This window comes from Pelodiscus sinensis, chromosome 22, assembly GCF_049634645.1.
Source record: "Pelodiscus sinensis isolate JC-2024 chromosome 22, ASM4963464v1, whole genome shotgun sequence".
In the NCBI taxonomy this organism is placed as follows: Eukaryota; Metazoa; Chordata; order Testudines; family Trionychidae; genus Pelodiscus; species Pelodiscus sinensis.
This window is the reverse complement of record NC_134732.1, coordinates 3,607,254-3,634,164: the sequence shown is the minus strand read 5'-3', so window position 1 is coordinate 3,634,164 and position 26,911 is coordinate 3,607,254. Positions and strand designations below refer to the sequence as shown.

General features: G+C 42.4%; 1 protein-coding gene across 12 annotated transcripts in view; it reads right to left on the bottom strand.

Moving 5' to 3' along the window:
- Positions 1 to 26,911, bottom strand: part of EHMT1 (euchromatic histone lysine methyltransferase 1) — a 179,104-nt gene that overhangs the window by 93,898 nt on the left and 58,295 nt on the right. For 5 of the 12 annotated variants that reach the window (XM_075905436.1, XM_075905435.1, XM_025178510.2 and 2 more), the window contains one exon: positions 5,536 to 5,623. The exons of 2 other annotated variants lie outside the window; for them this stretch is intronic. In XM_075905436.1, coding sequence (XP_075761551.1) covers positions 5,536 to 5,581 — 46 coding nt within the window. In that variant the 5' untranslated portion in view covers positions 5,582 to 5,623. Of the gene's footprint in view, positions 1 to 5,535; positions 5,624 to 6,907; positions 7,893 to 8,706; positions 8,788 to 11,855; positions 12,180 to 16,174; positions 16,199 to 22,958; positions 23,109 to 26,911 lie in introns of those variants that run through there. 5 more of the 12 variants (XM_075905437.1, XM_006137161.4, XM_006137166.4 and 2 more) reach the window with 5 other exon arrangements.

The following is a 26,911-nucleotide window of genomic DNA, read 5'->3' as shown; positions in this document are numbered from 1 at the left end:
TCTTACCATCCATTTATCCAATCCACATTCCCTTAACTTGCTGGCAAGAATATTGTGGGAGACCGTATCAAAAGCCTTGCTAAAGTCAAGGTAAGTCACATCCACTGACTTTCCTACGTCCACAGAGCCAGTTACCTCATCATAGAAGCTAATCAGATTGGTCAGGCACGACTTCCCATTTGTGAATCCATGCTGACTACTCCTAATCACTTTCCTCTCTTCCAAGTGCCTCAAAATGGATTCCTTAAGGATCTCTTCCATGATTTTTCCAGGAACCGAGGTAAGACTGACCGGCCTATAGTTCCCTGGATCGTCCTTCTTCCCTTTTTTGAAGATGGGCACTACATTTGCCTTTTTCCAATCATCCGGGATTTCTCCCAATCTCCATGATTTTTCAAAGATAATGGGCAAAGGCTCCTCAATGACATTTGCCAACTCCCTCAGTACCTCGAATGCATTAAGTCCGGACCCATGGATTTGTGTACGTTTAGCTTTTCTAAATAGTTTCTAATAGATCCAGAGAGCTGGCAGTTCCTGAAGAAAACCAGATTAAAGGTAAAAGTGACAACAATCCAGCTGTGAAGGAAATATAGGAAGAATAGTAAGAAGTGAATATAGCTGCATTGGACACTTTAGAATGGCCTGAAAAATAAACAAGGAATTCTAAAAAAAGTGGAAAAATAAATTGCTAACGAGGAGCACAAAAGAACAGTACAAGCATGCGGGAACAAAATGAGAAAAGTGAAGGCACAAAATGAGTTACATCAAGCATGGGCCATAAAACAAAGTAAGAAGAGGTTCTTTAAATACATGAAAAGAAAGAAAAAAGATGCAGGAAAGTGTAAGTCCTTTACATAGTGGGGAAAGAGAGCTGATGGCATCAAGAAGGCGGAGGTGTTTAATGGTTATTTTGCTTCGGTCTTTACTAAACAGATTGGGAGTGACTAGATACTCAATACAATTAATATTAGCAAAGGGGAAGGAATGCAAGTCAAAACAGGGGAAAAGCAGATTAAAGAATATTTAGGTAAGTTAGATGCATTCAAGTCAGCAGGCCCTACCAAAAGTCACTCTAGACCAGGGGACTTAAAGAACTAGACAAAGCAATCTCAGAATTGTTAGCAACTATCCTCAAGCCCTCATGAAGGAAGGGTGAGTACCTCGAGGAATGGAGACAGGCAAAAATAGTACCTATTTTTTAAAAAGGAAACAAAAAGGGCCTGAGTAATTATAAACAGTCACCCTAACTTTGATCCCTGCGGAGATACTGGAACAAATAATTAAACCATCAATTTGCAAGCACTTAAAGAGGATAAAAGCATTACAAGGAATAGCCAGTATTCCTCTGTCAAGAGCAAATCATACCAAACTAAATTTCCTTCTTTGACAGGGTACCTGGCCAGTGGATAAGAGGGGAAACAGCAGATGTGCTATATCTTGATTTTAGTACAATTTTAGACGCAGTCCCACATAACACACTTATGAGCAAACTAGGGAAATGTGGTCTGGTGAAATTACTGTACTGCTGGTGCACAGCTAGCTGAAAGACAGAACTCAAAGAGTAGTTATCAATGGTTCACTGTCAAATTGGGAAGGTCCCGCAGGCATCAATCCTGGGTCCAGGACAATATTTTCATAAAAGTCTTGAATAATGAAGTGAAAAGTATGCCTATAAAATGTGTGGATAACACCAGGATGGCTGGCCTGCAAGCACATTGGAGGATAGGATTAAAATTCAAGAGAACATTGAAAAATTAGAGAACTGGACTGAAATCAACAAGATGAAATTCAACATGTACAGTTGAGAAGGAAAAAATCAAAGCATAGTTATGAAATGGGGAATTAGTGGCTAAGTGGTCATACCACTAGAAAGGATCTGGGAATTACAGTGGATCACCAATTGGATACGAGTCAACAACATGATGCAGTTGCAAAAATAGGCTAATGGCATCGTGGGGTGCATTAAGAGGGGTGTCTTATGTAAGTCATGGGAGGTAACTGCCCTGCCCTGCCCTGCTCAGTGCTGGTGAGATGTCAGCTGGAGTCCTACGGCCAATTCCGCACGCCACACTTTAAGAAAGATATGGGCCAACTGGAAAGAGTCCAGAAAGGCACAATGAAAATGATAAAAGGTTTAGAAAAGCTGACCCATGAGGAAGCTTTAAAGACACTGGGCACATTCAGTCTTCAAAAATGAAGAGAAAACTAAAGAGGGCCAGATAAAGATTCCCTTCTAATATGTTAAGGGCTATTATAATGAGGATCATTATCAATTGTTCCCCTTGGCCACTGAAAGCAGGACCAGTAGGAATGGGTTTACATGGCAGCAAGGTCAATTTAGATATTAGGACAATCTTTTTTTGACTATACATGTAGGCTACGTCTACACTGGCCCCTTTTCCGGAAGGGGCATGTTAATTTCAGAGGTCGTAGTAGGGAAATCCGCGGGGGATTTAAATATCCCCCGCGGCATTTAAATAAAAATGTCCGCCGCTTTTTTCCGGCTTTTAGAAAAGCCGGAAAAGAGCGTCTACACTGGCCCCGATCCTCCGGAAAAAGCACCCTTTTCCGGAGGATCTTATTCCTGACTTCAAAGTAGGAATAAGATCCTCCGGAAAAGGGTGCTTTTTCCGGAGGATCGGGGCCAGTGTAGACGCTCTTTTCCGGCTTTTCTAAAAGCCGGAAAAAAGCGGCGGACATTTTTATTTAAATGCCGCGGGGGATATTTAAATCCCCCGCGGATTTCCCTATTACGACCTCTGAAATTAACATGCCCCTTCCGGAAAAGGGGCCAGTGTAGACGAGCCCATAGGGAAAATTCTGTAATAGACTTCTAAGGCAGACTGTGGAATCCCCATCATTAGAAGTTTTTAAGAACAGGTTGGACAAACATCTGTCAGGGTTGGTGTAGGTGCACTTGATTCTGCGTCAGTGCCAGGGGCTGGATTTGATGACCTCTAGAGGACCCTTCTAGCTCTACATTTTTAAGATTCAGTAATTCAATGTCGGATTGAAGAGACAGCGACAGCAAGATGGTAATCAGAAGGGGATACGTTTTAAAGCCTGATATCTCCTGTCCAGCCAGAACTATAAGGCCACAGCTAAACAGAAGGGCTAAACTCGGAATAAGCTACGCAACTTGAGCTATGCTAACTGCTAATAGCTTATTTTGACTTTTGGCGCTGTCTACCCAGCAGTTATTTCAATATAGAGCACTCTTCCCCTGACTTCCCTTGTTCTCGTACAATGAGGGTTACAGGAGTTGGGAGTAAGCAGAACTCCAGCTCGACAGGATTTCGACATTATGTCGAAATAACTGCTGTGTGTAGACCTGGACTGTGTTACTTCAGAATAACGGTGCTGTGTAGACATAACCTATATGTTTAGGAAGGGCCAGTTCATTTCTTTTTTTCAATCCCCTGTCCTGGGCTAGGGGAACAACATTATGCTCATGACCAGGGCTCGCCAAACCGCAGCGAGCCCCACTCGCCAGCCGCGCTGTCCAATGATCTGCACATGCGCAGATCGCCCAAACCCGGCTCTTCCGGGTTACAATCTACTTGCCACAGGCGAGTAGATTGTATTATTTGTCGAGCCCTGTTCATGAAGCAGAAGCAGTAAGTTGACTATGGTTCTATGACTAACAATCCCATGAAAGGCAAACCCAAACAATCAAGAGATAGAGGCTTTTAAATGGAGAGTGCTATTAAATCCTCAGATTGACATGCACATACATAACACACCTACAGACGAAGATTTGGAAATACCTGGTGTGATGAAAAGCAGGATGTGCACAGCCTCTGACAAAGTAAACGCAGAAGGGTAACAATGCACAAGCAAGGAGATACCCATAATGGCAGGCCATGTCTCCCTCCCTCCCCAGTGCCACCACAACTTCCTAAGGCAAACAGCAAGCTCACAGCAATGCACAAAATAAGCATCAAGACATTACAAAAAAATCAAAATTGATCATGAAGCAACTAGCAACCAACTCCATAGGGCAAGAGCCACTTATTGTTCCTAGTGCAAATAATTCCATAAATCTCCTTACTGGATTCTCTAGTACCTAAGGAACTGTCTGCTACTAATATTAACACTAGAGAAGTAAAAGCCAGACTTCAGTTCCAACTAGTGATGGATCAGGAGATCAAAGTGATCTAGTCTCCTTTCAGTTTCAGAAGCAGATGTGAGAAACATAATTCTCATGATGGGTGGGAACTAGGCATGTGAAGGGTTAACCAGTTAACTGGTTAGCATCACTCTTACTGGGTGACGCTTACCAGTTACAGTTAGCTGGTGACCTGGCCTGGCTTGAACAGCCCCTGTCCGCAGTGGGCCTAACCAGACCCCACCTGCAGCGGGGGGACAGGGCGTGCCACACCACACTGCAGGCCAGGGGAGCTTCAGCCTAGCTGGAACAGCCCACATAAGAACTATCACACTGGGTCAGACCAACGGTCCATGTAGCCCAGTGTCCTGTCTGCCGACAGTGGCCAATGCCAGATGCCCCAAAGGGAGCGAACAGAACAGGGATCATCACGTGAGCCATCTCCTGTCATCCATTTCCAGCCTCTGGCAAACAGAGGCTAGGGACATCCTCCCCGCCCATCCTGGCTAATAGCCACTGATGGAACTAGCCCCCATGAATTTAGCTAGTTCATTTTTGAGTCCTATTAAAAATCCTGGTCTTCACAACATCCTCTGGCAAGGAGTTCCTCGCTCACAGCCTGGTTGGAGCAGCCTCCGCCCACAGCAGGAGGGGCACGCCTGCTGCACCACATCACAGGTGGGGGCCGTCACAGCCCGGTCAAGCTGGAGCAGCCCCCACCTGCTCCCGTTTAAGTGGTTAACCTGTTACAAATAACGTTTAACCCGTTAACTGATGAAACAGGATTTTACATCCCTGGTGGGAACAAAGTGACTGTGATCCACATCTGCATTCTTTGGGGTACAATCCTGCTGCTCTAGAAGCCCAAGCCAAGTCTTGGCCTGGCCTTTACAGGGAGTGGAACTAGGGCACTTCAGTGCAGCTGAACACTGGATGTGGACACATTGGAGAGGGTCCAGCGGAGGGCAACCAAAATGATGAGGGGGATGGAGCACATGACCTATAAGGAGAGACTGAGGGATTTGAGCTTATTTAGTCTGCAGAAGAAAAGAGTGAGGGGGGATTTGACAGCAGCCTTCAACTCCCTGAAGGGAAGTTCCAAAGAGGATGGAGAGAGGCTGTTCTCAGTGGCGGCAGATGGCAGAACAGGAACAATGGGCCCAAGTGGCAGTGGGGGATGTCTAGGTTGGATATTAGGAAAAACGATTTCCCTAGGAGGGTAGGGAAGCACTGGGCTGGGTTCCCTAGGGAGGGGTGGAATCTCCATCCCTAGAGGTTTTTAAGTCCCAGCTTGACAAAGCCCTGGCTGGGATGATTGAGTTGGGTTGGTTCTGCTTTGAGCAGGGGGCTGGACTCGATGACTCCTGAGATCTCTTCCAGTCCTAGGATTCTATGAAGTTTGGTCTTAGATCAAAGCATGGACTTACCTTCCTCTTTACTGTTGGTGATATCTTTCAGCAGCTCAGTCTTCATGCAGGCGTCTTTCCTAGTTTCAGCCTTACTCTTCACTGCTCGCTGGGGTGTGGGAGGAAGGACAGAAACAATTACTGTTTAGCCCAACATCAATGTACTATGCATTTTAGCAAGAAACAATGGTGAAAATATCCTGTTTACGTCCCCATGCCAGGGCAGAAAATTCATGGGCAAACTGCAGAGTGAAAACTAACAACTTCAGGAAACTGCCAGCAAGGTTCAGGTCAAAGATCAAAAAGTCAAAGTCATGCCAGAGCTGGCTGCACAACTCATCCAAGAAGGATGTAAGCATGGATTTTCTTGTACAGTTCAGATTTCAGATCCGCTGACATGAAGAAAAGATGTGGACCAAGATTTTTCACTCGTGATTTTTGGTGTCCAACTTGACACACCCTAAGGGAACCTGATTTACCGTGTCAAGATGGGCATCCGGCAAAAATGAGATGACGACTCACTTGTCACTTGAAAATATTGGCCACAGTGACAAAAGCTTAGCCAAGCAAACATGATAAACATAGATGCTTTTCCAGGTTGAACAGACATAATTTGCAAGAGTTAAACCGTCAATCTTGGAAAGCAAGTTAGCATGTAATTTAAGTGTAAGTTTAATGGTACCCATTTTTCACCCTAAGCTAACTTCTACACCTTTTTTTTTTTTAAGTGAACACCTGCTAGATTATTCAGCCAGGCAGGCACTCGGCACCTCCCTGCAATGTGGACTTGGTAGCTATGCTGCTTATCTTATACAAAGCCTGGCCATAAAGAAAAGCACAGCAGCAACAGAAAAGGTATTTTTAAAAAATACACATAAGAGGAGGAGCCTTTTGACACAGTTCTCTGGCTGAAGTGACAAGCTAGTTTAAAGAGTAAACATGGCAACTGCCAGGCAAAGCTGCATCTGGTGAACGCAAACAGAAACTGTCTGTCATGAGGGCTGGGGAATGGTTAGGGTGAAGGGTTCATTTCACGCTGTGTGCATCGCAGAAGAAGAATAAGCCTAGGTCAAGCCAACTGTTGTAGACCTACATAGAGCGCAGATGGTGCCGGCAGCCATGCAAATCAAAAGCACATTGGGCAATAAGGGAAAAAAAATCTACCCATCTTCCACAAAACAAATAATGGAGATAAGTTATAAACACGGGTGGCATTGCCCTATTCATTGTCATTTAAGTCTGAACCTTCGGAAGCTCGCAACACAGCTGATCTGAGCGTTACTATTATCAGCCACAGCGCAACTTTTGTTTCCATCTGAGCTTAGCTACCCTGCCAAGTTCCTCTAGGTGTTACAGCAGACGGACTCTCCCATTGTGTACTGCAAAAGCTCACCTGGACCATTTAGCAACTTTCCTGTAAGGCCCATGCTAACGTCACCTGGCTACAGGCTGGTCAGGAAAGAGCAAGGAAATACTAAGAGCACATCTCAGAGGGTTGTGGCATCATCTGACAACTCAGAGCTGGCATCATCTGAAAACCAATGGAGATCCACACTAATCAGAGGAGAAAATTTGAATGCCAAGGAAATCTCTACTCATTCAAGTTTCCAGGAAGAGCGCTCTTTTTATCTTGAAAAATGAATCAAAAGAGGCCCTCATCCCACATAGGGAGTTGAGGACACTCTGCATCTTGCAGGACTGGTCCCCAAACAAGTAACATTTGTCCTGTGCAGCCCTATCTCTCCATGCATACACCCCCTCTGAAAATGAAAAGGCACTCCAAAGAGGCACATATCCAGGAGATCTCATCTGAGAGGATATGCAGGTATTGAACACACTGCTTCCAGACTAAAAAGAAAAAATACAGGAGGGTTTTTAAAAAAGTATTGTAAACTCGCCATATGATCAAACTTCCTGAACAAGACAAGCTTTGGCCATAAGAAACATATGCCTGTGACTGTAGGCCAACTTCAGCTTTGTTAAGCCAAGAGTTAAAACATTATTCTTGGTGCACACACGTCTATTTAGTTTCCATTTTTCATTTCCCCTGCTCTGGCATAAATCAGAATAAGCCAATGGTATTACATAGGTCTAAGATTAACACAGGTATGAGCAGAATCAGTCCCACCGTATCTCCACAATGACACACACCCAGGGGCTCTTGCACATGAAGAGTGGATGCTCTTGCCCTTTCTACACCAACTGGAATAAAATGAAAAAGCCTCACTATCTCTAAAGGGGACCAGTCTGTTTTCAGGGGGTTATATTATACAAATAAAAGCCCTTTTATATTCCCACCTTTAAAGTGGTCCCAATTGAAAGCTTCAGGATTTCAGATAAGTCATTTTTGTTCAACTGATTTACAATCTCTTTCCTTCAAAATCTGACATCTCTACTCGCCCCCTCCCATTCCCCAAACATAACACATACCTCCCCCCTCCCTTCCAAGGGATACGCTATTGCCACTCAGTAGAGGAGGCCTAAAGGAAAGCCACTGCTACAACCCAAGAAAGAACTGACCACAGCAACATGTCTCAGCTACTGTCATCAACAAGGGCATCTGGCTGCCTAGAACTCTTGCAAACAAGACCAGCTTTCTGATGAATTCCCAGCTCTATAAAAGACTCAGCAGCACGTCGCTTTCCCAGCTCACAGCCAGTACACCTGTGACACACCAAACAGAGTTACTTTAGGTTGCTTTTGACAGGCTCACATAGCTCATATCCCAAAGCCACATCCAAAGGAGTCCTTATTAATAACATCCGTTCCGCCACTTCCACTTTTTTCATTAAAAACCAAAACAAAACTCCAACATCAATGTCTAAAGCATCTTTGCCCCCTGGGAGGGCAAGACCATTGCAAGTTGTGAAGCATACTTATCAAAAGGAGGCTACAGCAGACAATTGTTGCAAAGCATTTGAAGCCTGCCTCTCATAAAGCCTATGGAGGACGCAGCTTTCCCCCTTCTTGGTCTATCAAAAGTAGATGCATCAACTTTATGGCAACTGGCAAACATTTTCAGCCTGAAGACAGTATTCCCACAAACAGCCTTGCAGAATCCACACAACCAACACACCCACACCCACACCACTACTCCAAAATCACCAGGATTCTAAGCTACCCATCCATTTCCATCCAGCACACAATTCTGTCCAAACTTGTTAGCAGCAACTTTGTTGTAAGTGTCAATACCTCCATTTTTTTCCCCTTAAATTCAAAGCAAACTTCCCTTTTTGCTCACACTCCACCATGCCTCAATCTGTCGGCTCCTGATTGGCAGAGAAATCTTATACCCACCCTCCTAGCAGAGAAATGTCTGCTTTAACAGCAGTCCCAACAAAAGCCAACTGCCAAGCACAGTCTGCTTCAGAATAAAAGTCTCTCACTCTCTTTTTCCCCACCCCTCCTTTCCTGCAGCCGTCTGTCTCCATTCCACTGCCTACAACAGAGTGATTATTAATCTTCAATCACAGGAGAGCCTCCACAAAGACTGTGCACCACAACCAAGGAAGCCTTTTTTTCCTTTTTGCTTTCAAGGGAAATAAAAATTATTGCATCTTAAAAGACAGACTGATCAGGTCTTTAAAAGCCATGAGAATCCAAGGAGTCATGGTAGAATTGCTTATTTTTTCTCCTTCCACTTCTGAGTACAAGAAATCAGGCTTTTGTTGTTGTTGTTGCTTTAGAACTAAGAAGGCAATGGAAGATGGCTTAGAGAATTCAAGCAAAGGGTTTGCAGCATTTTCATACACAGAGCTAGAAACTAAACTAGTGCCTTTAAAAAAAAGCTGAAAAACAGAAACAAACCTTCTCAGCTTTCTCTTTGGAAATTTCATTAGCCATCTACAGCAAGTTGGTTCCAACAAGGTTTACATATAAAAGACAACACATGCAATCAAAACTTGTAGCTTTCCTCCCCCTTCCCCCATGGCCCCCAAGGGACCCGTGAGTTACATCATGAACCAGAGTTTTCTAAAGGCAGATAAGAAAAGGAACCAGTTTGATATGCTAAGGTGTAAATCTTCAGCAGGTTTCTCTTTTTGTCTTAAAATTAACTGTCCAGTAAACTGAGGCTTAGAAGAAATATTATCCTAATTTAGCTAGAACAGGCCAATGTGAAGAAGAGGAGCAGGGATGGGAAATAATTGAAGGAAGACTCACCCTTCTTTCAAACTAGCAGAGCACAGAAAATTATGTTCTTTAACATTCAGGGCACTATCTGCGTCAACATATCTGTCTGCAGAATAGGAAAGAATGGCACAGGAATGATCTTGAATGGCCTATAAAGCCTACAACCAGAAGGCTCAAAGCCTCAATGGATATGTATTGCCCCTCTTTCCATGGCACTGCTACCATTCCTCTCCGCACAATCCAACACCCCCCACCCTCGCCTTACACCAGGTCTCCCAACAGATCAAATTCTACTCCTAGGCAAACCTCCAGCAAGCACTTCAACAAAGCATAATTTCACCTACTGTGCAAGGCGGCAGCGAGGTATGCAATATGTACTGTAGCAAAGAGAAGGAGAGGCAAAGCCCTTAATAAATGATGCAACTCCAGCAGCAGTAGATTCTCATTCACGGTTCTCTTTCCTCCCTCCCCCACTTTTCTTCTTAAAATCAACTTTCTAATAATATCCTTTGGCTTCAGGAGAAGATAAACATTTAGCAGCTCATTATTTAGGAAATAAAGATTCAGAAAAGCTGGGCAGAAAAAGGGGGAGGGAGAGTTTCTTGGTTGGCACATAAAGAGTGTAAATTTCAGGAGTCTGAACTGATCACGACCTGCTGTCCAGACGCTGACCATGGCTTCGCAGAACAAGCGTAATAACTTCATTCAGCAAGGAGAAGAAAAGCCCAACACTGTACCTGGCCTACGCAGCAGTCACCATTCTCAAAGACCTTTTTAAGGTTGAGGCCACTTCCTTACAAGCTGGAAGCAATCCTGTGTACTGTGGCTAACAAACTATATTCAAAACCAACACTGCTCTCCTTCTGAAGATGGTCTTCAAGTCAAATTAGCCTTATGATTCTTTTGTTTCACCAAGCAATTCAGAGGACAGATTCATTGCACAGATTTTCCTTTCTCTCCCTAAAGAAGAATATGTTCTTCTATCAATGAAAGTCTCTTATTCTCACTATAAAAAATATCTTTCAAAACAGCAGGGATGGGAGAGGAGGGGCTGGAACAAGGTGAAAGTCTTCTGCATGCACAAGTCAGAAACAGCTCAACACATGCATGAAACAATAGGATTTATGTTCAATTGGCTTTTTACAACACAACAGCTTCATAAAGGTCTTTGGGTTTTTGCAGGGCCTCCCACTCAGATCTGCTCAATGTGCAGTTTTTGTAGTGATAGAACTATGGCAGTCAAAGGGCAGGAGCAGTTTTATAACCAAAACTGTTATCCGAGCACAATCCCCAGTGGGGCTGCAGGTATGCCAATGCATAAGATACCTTATACGGCACAACCTACTTCCCTTTCTGTACAGGAATAAGCTATACCAGTATAAGTACCATTACAGCAGCATCCATACTAGGAGACTTTTACCTCATTGACTCTACTCCAGAATAGTTACGCCTGTACAATGTATGTGTACAGACAAGCCCTAAAAATCAGTGCAGACAAACGCATCTCCTCCTTCCACAGGCAGAGACTGACAGAAGTACTGAAGCATTATTCACAGCTGCTGTTTTCCTTGCCCTACCGCTGGAAAAAATCCTAAAAATGGAGAGTCAGATCTTGCCTGGCAACCCATCATTATCTGGAGCAAAAGCTAAACTCGCTCCCTGGCTGCGAACATCCACTGTAGAAACTTCAGGCCCGCAGAAGGCTAGCACGAATTAAATGTGATCTGAACGGCTATCCGCAGCAAAGCCCAACGTAAAAACCCAACGGGTGCAAACAGGGATCTTTTAGCATACAAAGACTGGCATGCAGCTCTCTCTGAAATGACTCAGGCACCTCTTCAAGCCTCAAAGGCCCACCCCCTCCCAAACTGCCACCTCCAGCAGAAGGGTTCGCTCCTCCTCCTCCTCCAGGAGGAAGTCGCAGGAAGGGTTCACTTCGCATTTCCAACTTCAGGAGCCGGGCCGGGGCGGAAGGTGAGCAAAAGACACACGTAAAATGAGTTCTGATTTCTTGGAGTGGAGAGGCCCTCGCGCAGGATCACAGCGGCTTCAAACAAAACTTTGTGTCATCTGTTAATTGTCTTGACCAGGTAGCACTACACTGACTGCTGCAAGCTGAGAAACAAACAGGAGGAGAGGGCAAGAGAAAAACAAAAAAGGAGAGAGGAATCTAGGGCCTATGCTTCTAATAACTACAGAAAAAACCTCACCAAGACTTTACTCTTCTTGAAAACGACAAAGCGAGACAGCACTGGTCAGTACTCGAAGTCCTAAAGGGAGGAGATCCTCGGACTCTATCAGTTATGGCCTACAGGCTTAGTCCCAGAAGTATTCTTTCTGCTCTGTCATTAGGATGGAGCCTGGTCTTTTCCTTCAATCCCAAGAATTGCACTGAATTAGATCATCTTTCTCTGATCACCTCCCCCTACAGGCTGTTCCTGAGCATGCTCAGCTGGGCCTTGCACTGCCATTTCATAACTGCATTGTTTACAGACACACAGTGACCTGCCATTTTTTTACAGTAAAATAGAAGCTACTATTTGCTTCTACTAGCAACAGATAATTCACAGCCCCTGTTCAGACCAAGTCTCTCATTACAACCAGGATGCAGTCAAGTTCATGTCATGCAATAAAAATCCAACCAGAGGAGGAGAATTATAAACACTGGAAGCTGAGAATTCTAACACGGTGGGTTTGGTTTTGTTTTGAGGTCAAAATCCACCTGCTGTAAGAATTAAATCTTGTAGGAAAGAGTTAACCCTTTCTTGAGATGAAAGAGATAGACATCTAGGACTCCAAGGGAAAATGCCAACCATGATTTTAGTTTCTTCAAATCACAACTATACCTCGATGTCATCTAGAAATCTAACATTCAACTGTGTCATCCTCTGACAAACTGCCCCTGAAAAAGAAAGGGTAGGGAAGATGGTATTTCCCTTGAATAAATAAGTTGGCTTCATCCCAGAAAATACAGTTTTCCCCTTCAAATGCAAAGCAGAATATTTTCACAGGCACACAGGAAAACGAAGGGGGGGGGGGGGAGTTCCTCATTTAACACCAAGAGCTCCATGAAAAAGCCTTGCAAGGTTATTAAAGTTGCTCTGTGTTCCAGTTCTCTCCTTTTCCTTGTATGCCTAGCCCCACACTTCACAAGTGAAAAGCAGCTTGGAGTTCTGGAGAAGAGCAAATGCCAGAAGATCACTAAGTTTCCTCATCCTTGGAACAAGCACAATTTGTTAAATGCTTCCTTTGCAAGAGGCATTCCACGGCTCAGACACAGTATGGCAGCAACTCAGGGAGCGTTTGTATGTGAGACTTCTCTTACACCTTCCCCCCACCATCTTCTACTTCTGGGATGGAATTTGAAGGAAAAATGAATGGCGCTGGATAAAAGAGGGGAAAAGAGCTGTGCAAACAGCTCCTATTCCAGCTCCTATAGCGATCCTGCGATCAGCTTGATTTTTTACCCACTCCTGTTCACTTGGACTGTGTGTGACTCTCTCCTGCCTCTTTAGTGACTACTGTACATTTTGGCATGCATTGCTACATACCGAGTGAGTGTACCTTCCCATCCCTCCTCTCCTCCCTCCCTCGCCCCAACACCACATCAATCAGAGACAAATCAGACTGCCTATCACACCACAAGAAGATCCAAAGTCCTAGAACAATAAGTGAAGTTCAAGTAAAAAGGGGAAAGATTCATAACAGAAAAAAAGGGAACTGGGACTTAGGGACGATCACATTACAACTTCCAGTTTCTCCTTTGCGAAGGGAAGATGATTTTGGGCCTCTTTAAAATGTACAGTAATAGAAAGGACCTCTGCAAATGATACTGAGAGCTGTAAATTCGAGATTTGCTTGAAAGGTATTGACAGTAGATTGAATAGGAATAACATATGTTCCTTCAAAGATCTACAGCAGTTAGTACATGTTTTATGGACTTTAGGCCTTAGCCGTTAATGGAAAGGCCACGTTATTCTCTGATTTCTGGCTGAATAGAAGTATCCACACTAATTCCTTGCCCCTTGCAAGTACCAGGAGAAGATATGGAAGGGAAAACTTGTTTAAGAAAAAGAGAAACAATAATAAGTACCTGATGTCAAACCATATCTCCCTCCTCCCCTTTACAAATCGGCTAGTCACAAAGGCAGAGGAGCTCGCTTAACTGAATGAAAAACATCCCTTGCAGGGTCCAAAGAAGCATGCGATCCTTCTTCATTAGGAGATGGTACCATACAAGGCAGGTCGCACTTGCTGCATACCAGTATAACTCAGTAGGCTGGCAGAAGAGGAAAAATACAAAACCTGCCATACAACCAACCCGGATGTTCATGATCCGTGTGATGCCCAGATACAAAAAGCACCTCCGCGGCACAAGCCCAATCCTTAAGCTGATGTGCACCCTCAATGCCACAGAAGTGAACAGTGCGGTGTGCCCTTGGGTATTAGGCACATGGTAAGATGGAAGTCTCATTTTGATCACCAAGGGCCTGATCTGCAAAGGTGCTGAGCGCTCCTACTGGAACTGAGTCAGAGTAAGAGCACCTGTCTGCAGATCACCTCTGAAAATCAGCATGTAACTGTTACATATAAAATCAGCTGCATCCTATGGCAAGTCCTGACTTTCCACACAATTAAACATCAGCTTCATTTCGGTCTCATCCACAAGAAGCAACATCGATTTATTATACTGGCAAAAATTCTACTCACCCATTTGCTTGGGAAGAGCGAAAAATAATTTTGAGGGCAAGTCTCATCTCACAGAATAACTGTGGCAAGTGCAGGCAAACAGACAGTATGCACTGGCTAGTAAATGTTCATGAAGTTTTTGGAGGACTGGTTTAGGCCAGGTGCACTGTCACTACATAAACTAGCATAATGATCAGTTTCATATGATTAGGAAAAAGGAAGAGCCAAAGCACACAGGTACATGGCTATTAACCCTACCACTGCTGCAAATGGACGAGAAGGGTAGAGGATGGGCATTTCAGCATCACCTTGTGAAAAGCCTTTGCGAGGTTTCAGTCTGCAATGCCAGACTGGCTAAATTGCTTAAGAATATTCCATCACGCTGATACCATCATGGCCATCAGCGCGTAGATGCACTCTTAAAACCACAGTCCGTCAACGTTATCTCAGCATTTCCATCACAAACCTACTTGCAACCCAAAACACATTCTTTTTGGACTGCAACGGATCACTCGCTTTCAGGCAGGGAATTTGCTTTTTCTTAGTACGGTCTTCGGGAAAAAAAAAAATCCTTGCTCCTCTCTTCCCCAACAGCTTTAACACACATGCTCTCAAAAGGCATTCACAAGACGAGAAATGACATTCTTAAGAACATTTTCAGGCTATCGCATAAACAACAGGCATTTAGAGCCGAGTGTTACAGACTGTCCTGTCTCTTCCCCTAAATATGCAGGACAGACTTCTTTGGGATGGTGCTTTCACCGTTTCTTGGTAGCCAGAATCTGTGTGCATGTACATGTGCACGTGGGGGTGGGGGATATCATTAAGCAGATTTTACAGGCCTAGATTTTACATACCAGCAGAAGAGGTAAAATCACCCCCAAGTCTGGAAGCTCTACAACCATCAAGGCACAACGCTGAAGGTCAAGGATGGAGTATATCCCCCTTATGCTGAACGTCCTCATTTTTGTCCATGGCAAGCTAGACAACAAGGCTCTTTACACACAAAGGTACATAGAAGAACTAGACATGAGAATTTTAGTCAACAATTAAATAATCTTCAAGCGTGCCTTCTTTCTGTTATAAAATGAAATGAAATATCAATGGTTTCATGATTCCCTGATCTGTCCAGCAGATTATTGAAAAAAAAAAGAATTCTCTCGCATAAGAAAATACAATTTTCAACCTCCCAAAGACAAAACTATAGGCTTGTTTGACATAAGCCAACACTGTCAAAATGCTTCTAACAAGCAGGTGAAATGTGACTGCAGGCCCTCTTCTTTGTCTTTGAAAGATCAGCCTTCGAATGGTTTAAACACCAGTGTTTTCTCCTCTCACTTATCTGAAATGGGGGTGAAGGAGGAGTTCAATGTAGAACCACCAGACTCCATGCTGACACCCCTGCAAAGAACTCCCCAACAAATCAGGTAAGTGACTCACTGCATTTGTAGAATCTGAGTGCCAGCTTCCTTCGACACACACACCTTCAGACCGAGAAATGTGTACAACACTCAACTGAACAAAACAAATCAACAGAAAAAAAAGTCAGAAAGTATGCATAGCAAGCTCCAGAGCAGGATACCCTCTAATTCTCCTCCTGTGAATGAAGCCCCACACATCCCCCTGCACGCTGCATCAATATGCAATATATTTCTGCTGTGCTGTTCTTCCTTGCGTAGGGCAAAAAATAAATAAAAAAATCCAGCCATGATTATCTTAACTGTCTTCCTCCTCTCAAAGGTTTCTCCTTTACAACCTGACAACAGTCTGTCTGCGGACATAACCTGAGGGAATCTGCTATTTATGACACATGGAGCATGGACACTAGAAGTTACTGTACCTGCAGACATCTGTTGTCTTCTTTTGATGAAGACTCAAAGAGTTGCATATTCCAGATCCTCATGAACAGTGATTCAGTTTCTGCTCATGTGATAAAAGCTCCCTCTACAGAGTGAGCATGCCCAGTGGAGACCATTTCACTGTTCAAACTGCAGCCATTTCAGAGAACCTGCACACTTCAGGGCTTCCATTGGAACGACTATTATCTCAGGCATCACAGGGATATTGCCTCTGTCTTGGTACAATACACAGTTAATAAAGATAATCTGTCAGTATTCTGACATAATGCCATGCCTAAGACTGATCACTAGCCTGAAAAAACCTTTTAAAACCATGCAGTAATGAGTTCTGTTTCAGTGGCCTTCAAGAGTAGCTCGTGCCTACAAAAGGGGATGCTGCATATTAGCATTTAAAATTGAAGACAGTCGTGCTAATTATGTTTTGTGTAATAAACTGCGCACCCTCTGAATTCTGGGCTAGATGTACTTGGGTTAATCGGTAAGTTAGAGTGTCCAACTGAAAGTGAACCTGAGATCTGATATGGTGAGCTGAAGGACTGCAGTTTTTCACTTCAGGGATTCATAATACAACATGACCTTATATAACCAGCCTTAAAAATCCAACACAAACACAATCGGTTAAAAGAAGAATCAATGACTGGATAGCAAAGTATTGGGCTCAGTTCAGAACTACAGCACCTAAGACAAACCATATAATATAACTAGCTCAGCTAGTATGATAAAACACAAAGTTTTAGCTTCAAAATCACAAGTAGTTTGTCTCCGTTCCATTTAACAATTAAACACAAACTCTTGGCAACTCTTATATCTGCTAAAGCTCCCAGTCAAACTGCCTGAACAACTTGCAGAAACATCTGTAAGCAGAGATCAGCTGGAGTGGATTCAAATGCAAGTGACATATTTATCATAATGCAAAATGAGGGGTTTTCTGTCTTTAATACTTTTCTGGAGAACGTCCCACAGAGAAGGGAGGGGTAGGGAAGGACAGAGGAGAAGAGAAGAGAAGGAAAGGAAATTCTTATATAGAATATATCATCTCCTGTTTGCTCTTGAATATGGAAAATCCCATCAAGTAGGACTGAAGAAGTTTCAAAATTAAACCAGTCAATTTATTGCATCACAATGGACTGAAATGAAGAGGAAAACCTCGCCTATGTCAGACCATAAAAATCCATAGTGAGATACTAAAACGTCCAATGATTTTATTTTCCTCAGACATTGCATGAGAATCAAATGTACTAAATTATAATTTTCACAGTGAGCTACAAACCCATATCTGACAAAATTCACCTTCTTTCGTCTACTAGTGTCCACAACAATTCCTGTGACTGTCATGACCTTTTATTGTTGCAAACTGAAAGTCTCAGTTTATAGCACCATTCCCCATGTATGTGTTTGAAAAGTGGAAATGGTTAAACAGCAGCAGAAATCTTCCATAATACTGGATCAATTAAAATGACATTCTTTTCTTCTGTCCAAGCAGTTTCACTATCAAATGGTTAAAGTACACCAGGCTAAGCTGAGGGGATAAAACTAATGAAGAAAGAACACTTGAGATGACAGAATAAAGCAAGGATATCTCTTTCATGCACTGGGTTTCTGTCTGATTCAGCTTTAAGTTATAATACACATGTATACTGGAATTTTTTTTCTGGCCTTTCTACCCACCACTGGAAGTTGTATCGGTAACCTATTAAGACAACAACAACAAAACACAAATATTAAGATAGAAATGTAACAAAAGATTACTGTAGTTCTAATGAAAGATGGCTTTAAAACAGGTCTAGCGTTTCTTCTGTACTTCTTTATGGCATGGACTTTCAAAACTAAAATTAAAAATGTGGGAATGGATACAGAGAAATTCATTACAAAGGCAAAGTCAAGGAGCTAACTTAGTCAAAACACATTTTCAGAGGAACCAAAAAAAGGATACAAAAGCATGCTACAATATACTTTTGGTAAGCTCACTGATCCAATGCTTTTTACTGCATCTGAACACTAGAAATGTTTTCACTGCTCAGGTTAAAGAGACACTGAAAACAGACGTTAATGCAGACTCCAGCTTGCTTTTCAAACCTCCACTTCATTTTTAAAGCATCTCCTCCAAAGCACTAAACACTGATGATCCTCAAACAACATAGTGGGATGCTTCAGCAATTCTACTAAAATCTCAAGTAAAGCAATCAATTAGCATCTTACCAGGAACATTTCACAATGATACTATATAAAAGGATCAAGATTATTTGTGTGTTGGTTTGCTGGTCAGGCAATGATCATGTTCTTTACATTGCTGAAGGCAAAAGAGGAAAAAATAGCATCTCAACAGCCCTGAAAACACTGCCATCAGCTGCATCACACAGGCCTGGAAAGGCCAGGATCCTAAAGTAACACGGTTGTGTGCATCCTGTCTCAGGAGAGAAATGTTTCTTCTTTTGGAACTAACATTCACTGGAATGCTGCAAGTCACATTGAGATAATCAGTTACAATACCTAGGAGTGAAGTTAAACAACAATCTTGGTCGCAGCTCTGGAGTTTGTCCTGACAGACCCAAGCGCTATCATGTTACTGTCTGATGCCCAGGGCAAAGCTGAACTGTTGTTTTAAGGTGCTTGGTATTTGATGGAAACTAGACTGTTTCTTGCTCTCTTTCTTTCTTGGTCCACATGAACAACAGTCCTGCTTAGGCCACATGACCTAGCTCCCTCTACAGGCTCCCATGCCACAGTAAGCATGCTCAGATAGGAGACCATTTCCTTTCAGCCCTTCTCAGTGCTGTGGAAACTGCAGCCATTTCATGGACGCCAGGCAGTGCAGAGACACCACCTCTTTCTAAACAGATCCTGCAAGACATTCAGAGGAGGCATCTTGTGCCATCTCCCTCTCTCTTCCCTGCTCTCTCTCACATACACACAGACTGAAGCAGAAAACTACTGACATTTCCGACGAGAAGATGGTCGAACAATTTAACTATTCAGTGACTTTACACATGTGGAATCAAATTGAATTGATCTTTCCTTTCCATCCATCCCTCAAATCCTTCTGTAAAATGGATGTTAGTTGAATGAATTCAAACATACATTAAACAAAACAGTTATTTGTTTGCAAATTAGGTTTTTCCCTTCCCCCTCCTCTTGAATTAACCCAAGTATACCACAGAAATTTCACCACCAGACTCTCTTTAGCGTGGATTGTCTTTGCCAGGAACAGAATGTCACTTGTTTCTTTTTAAAGATGCGTTCTACAAGGGACCTCAAACCTACAGGAATCTTATTTTTAAACTCCTGGCTCTCTGTCCTCAGATCAGTGTTTCAGAGCTTCAATATCCTTTTAGGATCTCCCCTTTAAAAGAGAAAGACAGTAGAAAAACCACCTTCCTTCACAAAGGACACATGATTCCTAAGGGGCTTTTGCTTACTTACACCATTATAGTCATCATTTTCAACATGGAAATAAAAGGGAGGCTTTTCTTCTATAAGAGCAATATTTTGCCCCCCTCTTCAATTCATACTTTACTTCTACCCAGGAACCAAGTTTCTTTTCTGTCTTCTCTGAAGCTATCTTAAAAGTACAGCAAAAAGGCAGTCTTAAGAAAGAGATTAACTTTCCCTAGAAATGAGTGTGCTTCTCTTGGAACCCTCATTTACTTTTCCATTGTTAAAAAAATTGCTCATCAGTTCCCCCCCAATCTCTTAAAACATCCTTCCTCCCTCCAGGACTATTTAGGGGGATTATGTGCTAACCAGAAGACCCGTGCCCTCAACTCCCATTGATTCAGACATGAAAAGTGTTGAATCCTAGCTCAGCACCACCCAGAAACCATAATTTGATCATATTCTGAGAGGACAGCTAGTGAATTATGCCCCTGCAATCACATTTCAACCCCACCGTCTAAAAGCTGGGTTTGTTTTTAAAGCCAAAAACTCAACAAGTTTGATGTGGTGAAGTTGTTGTTAGCCATTCTGAAATGTAAAAATGCCTTGTGACTCTCTACAGAGGATGCTCTAAAAACTTGGTGAGATCTAAGTTCTTTGGAAGATGCTCTTGTAATTTTTATAATATAGCAGCCCTAGTACTAAAAGGTTAAATTTATAATGGGCAGATAGGGTGTAACTTAGAACATACTGAATTCCTAACAGTCCGAATTGACAAACTCCTTCAGCTTAAACATGCAGTAACTTAGCAATCAACCTTTTTATTTTGGAAATCCAAAACTTCCACTTTTCCCCTTCATTTAGCTTCTGCAAGTAGGAAGCTCGTACTGTACAAATAAAGCTTTGCGAGGGTACTGAACACATCATGCATACTTCACCTTCAAGAACAGAGATCAAGCTTATTGCTTTAACCACAGTAACCATTTGCTCAGCAAAGAGAAGTATTGTTTTTCCCCCCTTGGGAGGGCAGATGTGGCAGGGATCAGAGACATTTCAGGGGATGCATCATACTAGTCACTATCATAGTCTTATGTCAGTGAAGCAGGGAGGAAAGATGGCTGCTTCCATTCACTTTTGCTGCAGCTCCATTGAAATGCTGAAGATCATTTTAGATACAATTCTGCTTTTACATTTCATAGATTTCTCTCCCCTGGTCTCCCACTTACTTTCGTAGTGTTGCGGACAGATAGCCACAGGAAAATAAGATTTTGGGGAGTTTGGGAATTCATCTGTTCATGTTGCTTTTATTAATTCTCCTCCCAAATCATCAACCTCTGTTTGCAAGAGGGATGGCTCCATAAAGTGATTCAGTTGGCATTATGAATTGGTGTGAGGGTGAGCAGGAGGAAATGAACTCTAAAAAAGCAAATATCACTCGCAACAAGGGGAGAGGAACACAGGAGGTATGTGTAATGTGTATACTGAATTGTCTCAAAAGGGATTGCTTTTCAGCGATTGCCATGAGGTGGCAGTGGATCTTTATGGCTATCTTACCTTTCACACAAACACAGCAGGAAAGCGTCACATGAGCTTTAGCCTCTGAAACTATCAAGTCAAACTTCCTCCTGCAGGAGACTTGACCATACATGATCACTTCAGCCTCAATTTTTTCAACACCAGAGTCTTGGTGGGGGGAGGGAGAAGCTAATAAGATCAATCATGAAAAGCTGTAAATATATGCCACCTCGGAGCCCATGAAAGCAAAAGCTTTGCTTTTAAACTGCTTTTGTCACAACACATGTCCTTCATACACACATTTGGGTTTTTTTCTCATACATTTCTCCTTTATTAGTCCACTGTCACCTATAACTAAGGAGAAATGCTACACATCCCCCCATGCAGTGTAAATGGCTGAGACTCAGGACATATGTTCTGAAAGGCACTTTAAAAATAACACCAATAATTCAACTAGTTACCAACTTACTACAAAGTTACTAAATCAAACAAGCTATTTAATGATTGCGTTTTGCCTTCTTTGTGAGCTGACAACTCCCAGCCAAGGCAATGGGAGCATTGGATGTGCAAGAAATGCAGGTTTGGGCAATAAATATGCAAGTTAATTTAGGTAATAAACTGACTCATCACTCAACAGATTGATCAAACCATGTAAGGCAGTAGTCATCTGGGACTGAGCAATAAAATCAAAACCTGCAGGTTCCACTCTTAAACATTCTCACACTAAAGTATGTTGTAAGGAACAACCAGAGTTGTTCTAAAGAGTCAAACTGCTTTACTGGATGTAGTCTAAAGACAGGCCGAGAGATTTCTGTTAATGAAAAAAAGCTAAATATACTATTTCCAAAGCTGCTTTCGTCATACTGTTCTAAATACTCATTTGTAACTGTGTTTAGAACTAGGCTGATATGAATTTGGACAATCAATACAATGTTCCCCATAGAATATATACAGTATCTCAGCACTGACTAGATGTTTCTACAAACACCAAACTTCCCCTTTTCTCTACACTAATTAAGGTTGTCATTACACCTCCTTATGACCAACACTGACAGCCCATGTAAATGTTTTATTAGCACTATACCACCACTGTTGCATGCTAGTACACCAACTGAAGTCCATCACCTCCTCATACAACACCAGTCAGCTGGTGATTAAAAACTCCAGGGAAAAAAACTAGCAACCGCATGCCCAATGTAAAAACCAACCCACCACCGATTGTTGTCCCCCTCAAAACTTACCTGCCAACACTAAACTGTGTTGACTCTAGGCTGACAACTACCATAAAGCACCATGTCAGCCAAGGAGCAGAACAGATATATTTCCCCACTTCTTGCAAAATTAGAAAGACAATTGATTTCACACGGTTTATTTTGTTTATAATCATTGGAATTCAAAATAAAAAGGGAGTTTGTTTTACATTCCTGTGTACTTTCATAACCCCAAACAGCTTTAGAGCTCTTCCTTTTCAGTGTTCCAGATATAATAATAATTAACAACTGAGTTACCACAATCCTGCACTGAGCATGATCACATGCTCTTCAATAGGAAGACACAATCAAACAAATCCGAAGCCTTCACTGCCAGCCCTGTCTCCAAGGGGCCTGCCTGTTGTTGCTTTATGTCACAACCCTAACATTAGACAGGTTCTTGCTTTATATAGGTTTGCAAGTCAGCAAAGGTCATTATTTTAAAATCCTGCACACTGATCAGCAGGAAGCAGTATGAAGCCATCTCATGTGAGTGGTTAACTATTCTGCTTTTGAATCAATTCCAACACTTTCCTCAAGAACCACTTCATCTGGTCTATTTACTCCCAAGTCACAATCCCTACGGAAGCCCCGTGGCGTGTGAATTAAATGTCCAGAATTCCCCTACCTCTGTGGATCTGTCTGAAGAGAGCTGTTGTTTCCTTCCAGATCCTGACTTCAGGCCTATAACTCCTTCAGCCACAAATCCATCTCACTCTATGGGTGCAGCTTCAACCCTGGAGCATGCTCAGTAAAGGCATCTTCAGCCATTTCAGAGCTTTAATGAAATGTAAGCATAAGGAAGTGTCATTAGCAAAAAAGGTGCAGGATTCATCATGATCCAGCCAACCTCACTGTTTCCATCCACTGTGTCATCAAGGTTACTCTCTCAATATGTGGAATGCAAGCTGCATTTTCAGTTGTCAAGTGTTATTTTAGAACAAAAGCAAGGAGAACATCTTGTCTCTGGCAAGCCTTATGCAAAAAGTAGCATTTAACAGTGATGCTGAAACTAGTGTATTTTCACCTTAGGCCTTTCACAAATTAGAACATTTTCATCAGAAATCATTAAAAAATGCATTTATAGCAAACTTAAACTCATGCTTTTAGTGCACTATGCAAATAGCACTTTTCGTCTTAAAGCTAAATCTCCATTAATTTATGCTATATTGTATGCAAAACTATTCCAAATAAAAGTTACAACACACGAAGGGAAAAGAAAATTGCAACACACATCACATTGCATTTTAAGAAACCAGCCAAACAAGGATATTTGTTGTTGCCCAGTCAACCCTTAGTTCATTTTTCAACAAAATACATACAATATTTTCACTTCCAAACTGTTTTACAAATGAAAAAATATGCGAAGTCATTACATGTTGAGGTTCATCAGACATTTTTCACTGGTACAGGAAAGGCTATACATACGTCTTGTGAACTACTCTTCTTGTAAAAAATATGAGCTTTCTCTTACAAACCTTTACTCCTCATTAATGTTAGTTCAACAGGACTACTTACAAAAGTAAAAACTAGTTGTACAAGTAAAGGTTACAGGAACGGACGCCAAACTAGCCATTAGCTTCTACAGTTTTATTTTACACCCTACTCTGCATCTTCGGTCTTAGACAGAAAGCCTTTGGACACTCAAATCCATCTTTACTGGACACTGGGTTTTTCTATACATCTCATGACTAACACTTCGTTAGTTCATGCACCGTGTCTGCTTCAAATGTTTTGGGCCTTCAAAGAACAACCTGCTATACACAACACAGCATTTCACAGAAATCCTAGTAGTTGGGTCAGGAGAGTGCATCTATTTCTAAGCTAAATTTGCAAGCAGACGATTAGAACCACTCAAAGGATAAAAAGGGGATTTGAATATATTCAATAAAATAAACCAAGTTAAATGTATTGTTTTCATTTATCTACAGCATACTAAAGTGGACATTTCTTGCAGGCAGTTTACACTTGGTATGTAACGAATTCCCACTTTCTCTCGCTCTCAATTAGTGATGTGAGGTAGTACAGTGCTGCTGATGGATTCCTGCTCACTTTCAAAGCAATGACATTCACTTTTGACCCACCCTTTTGAGCAGTGCATGAGTGAACTGCATTTCACCACAGTGTTTTTTGGAGTATAATACACTGGGTAAAATGACCCATGATAAATGTACTATGTAAAAGTGTGTGTTTGTGTCCACTCAAGCCTTCTGTTTTCCCAAAGCATTTCATCACATCACTGATGACTCCTGAAGGCTCTTCTAGCCCTATGAGTCTATGATCCTATCACCCATACTCACAAACTGAAGCAGCCATTTGGCTCCATGACACTTTCTGTGTGGGGATGTGTAGTAGAGTTATTATTTAAATGCAGGAAGGTGTTCACCTTACACTGTAATAGGCAAATCTAAGATATTATATAGCTTTTCATTAAGCACAAATTGGCAAAGCCAGCTGACAAATTCCATTCCCCCCTTCCCTCTTTCCCTTTAAATTGAAGGTGGTTTAAAAATAATGTGCAGACTACAATCCTGAGGCATGTGTGCTAAACGTAAGCATTTGCAACTAGTGCAGCTCAAGCATGTCAGGTTTGTTTCCTTGGAAACAAAGACCAATTTGTAAGCATTGCCTTTAAAAAAATATATATTAGGAAGATGTATCTGCAACTCTTGTTGCTAAAAAGGAATTAAAGCTGCTTCACATACCATCAAGATTCTTATAGAACTAACAATAGAATCAGACGACTTTTCATTAAAGGGACAGACTAGCTTGCAACTATATAAAAACCCCTTTTCGGTTTTTATCTGCCGTAGGCATTTAATTTGTTTCCCAGTGGTGGAGAAAGAAAGGAAATTGAGATTCAGCTGCTTACCCCTAGCCTAGGTACTCTGTTTCCAGTGGGTGAGCAGGCTAAGTGGGAAACCCTTAACACGGTTCCATAAGGTATGTTAGCACAGTTGAAAATACACCTGCCATCAACACAGACTGAAAAGCAGCAACATGCCCAGTAAAAACAGTAACCTTTCCCAGATTTGTTGTTAGTTTTATCTCCAAAACTCAAGGCCAAGGGCATGCATTAGGGTTTACGTGCAAAGACAGCCTTTCCTATGCAGTCATAACTCTTCGAGGGCTGTTCGCACCGAAAGGTCCTCGAGTTAAGGCTATAAATCCTCTAGTGATGACACATAACCTCTTTGTGTAGACAAGAAAGAAGGAGGAGGGCAACGAGGGAGAAACATTCAGTAGGAGTGTTGAGTGATCCCAAGCCTGATCTACAGAGATGCTGAGCACCTGAACCTCCCATCGACGTCATTTGGAAAAGCCGGGGCTTGGCACTTCTGAAAATCAGGATGCAGGACGTCACATGAACATGAATGATAGAGCAAATATCCTTATCCATAGTCTTCTGCAGACTGATTCAGCACAAAGTTCATCTTCAAACAAGCTGGGACCCAAGGCCAGCTTGTAGCCTCTGCTTGAGTTGACATGGGCCTAAATCTCCTCTTCTTTACCTGTGTGTAGCTCACAAGTAACAGCAATGAAACCACTAGAGACACATCAGTGTAAGCATATGTGAAAGGAGAATGGGTCCTATCATACCTCATATTGTTATTCTGCATTCACTCTGCAGCGTGCTAGGCACTTTCCAAATACACAATAAGGACTTGTCTTCACTATGCTGTGCCACGTGTCAGCAATTGATACACTGGTGGTCGATTTACTGAGTCTGCTTAGACACAATAAATCAACCTCCAAGCACTCTCCCATCAACTCTGGTACTCCACCAGGACACAAAGAGTAAACGGCATCGATGGGAAAGCAGCCCTCACCAATCTTACCGCACAGAAGACATTGTGGTAAATATGTGGACTTCAGCTATGCCATTTGCTTGGCTGAAATTACATGGGTTAGATTGACAGGGCTGTTAGCATAGACAAGGCCTGAGATGTCCAGGAAACCATACAAGCGAGGGAGAAGGGGAAAGGGATGCAAAACACAAAGTTCTGTCCCATTTAAAGTGTCTTTCAATAGTAAAAGTGAAATATTTACCTTTACTTGATTTACAAAAACAAAGCAAATCACCTTCAAGTCTTCATAATCGATGACTTATTGTTATACATAGATTATTGATCCCCAGAATACGGCCACATCACCAATGTAAAACTGCATTTCTTTCTTGCAAATGGAGAGCAGAAGCTGAGACCGCCATGCCATCGAGCACCTAATTGTCAATAGTACTCTGTCCAAAATGTGAGCAACAAGGGTCCTTGGACATTTCAAAAATCAGGCCTTCAGTTTGTCTACAGCAGAGAATGGTAGAAGCCTTCTGCTTGAAAATGCAACTTCACTGATGGAATGACCTTGTGACCCACTGGAACAAGCTCACAGTACAACCCGGGCAGTAGCCGAAAGGGTCAAATTTGGCATTAAAAACATGCACATGTCAAGGGAAATTACCAAAGCAGGGAAGGGACATGCCCTAGATCAGGAAAGGTTGTGAACCTCTGACTGTTGTGCCCCTTTCAGGAGTCAGACTTATCTTGCATATCCCACGTTTCACCTTACTTAAAAACTACTTGC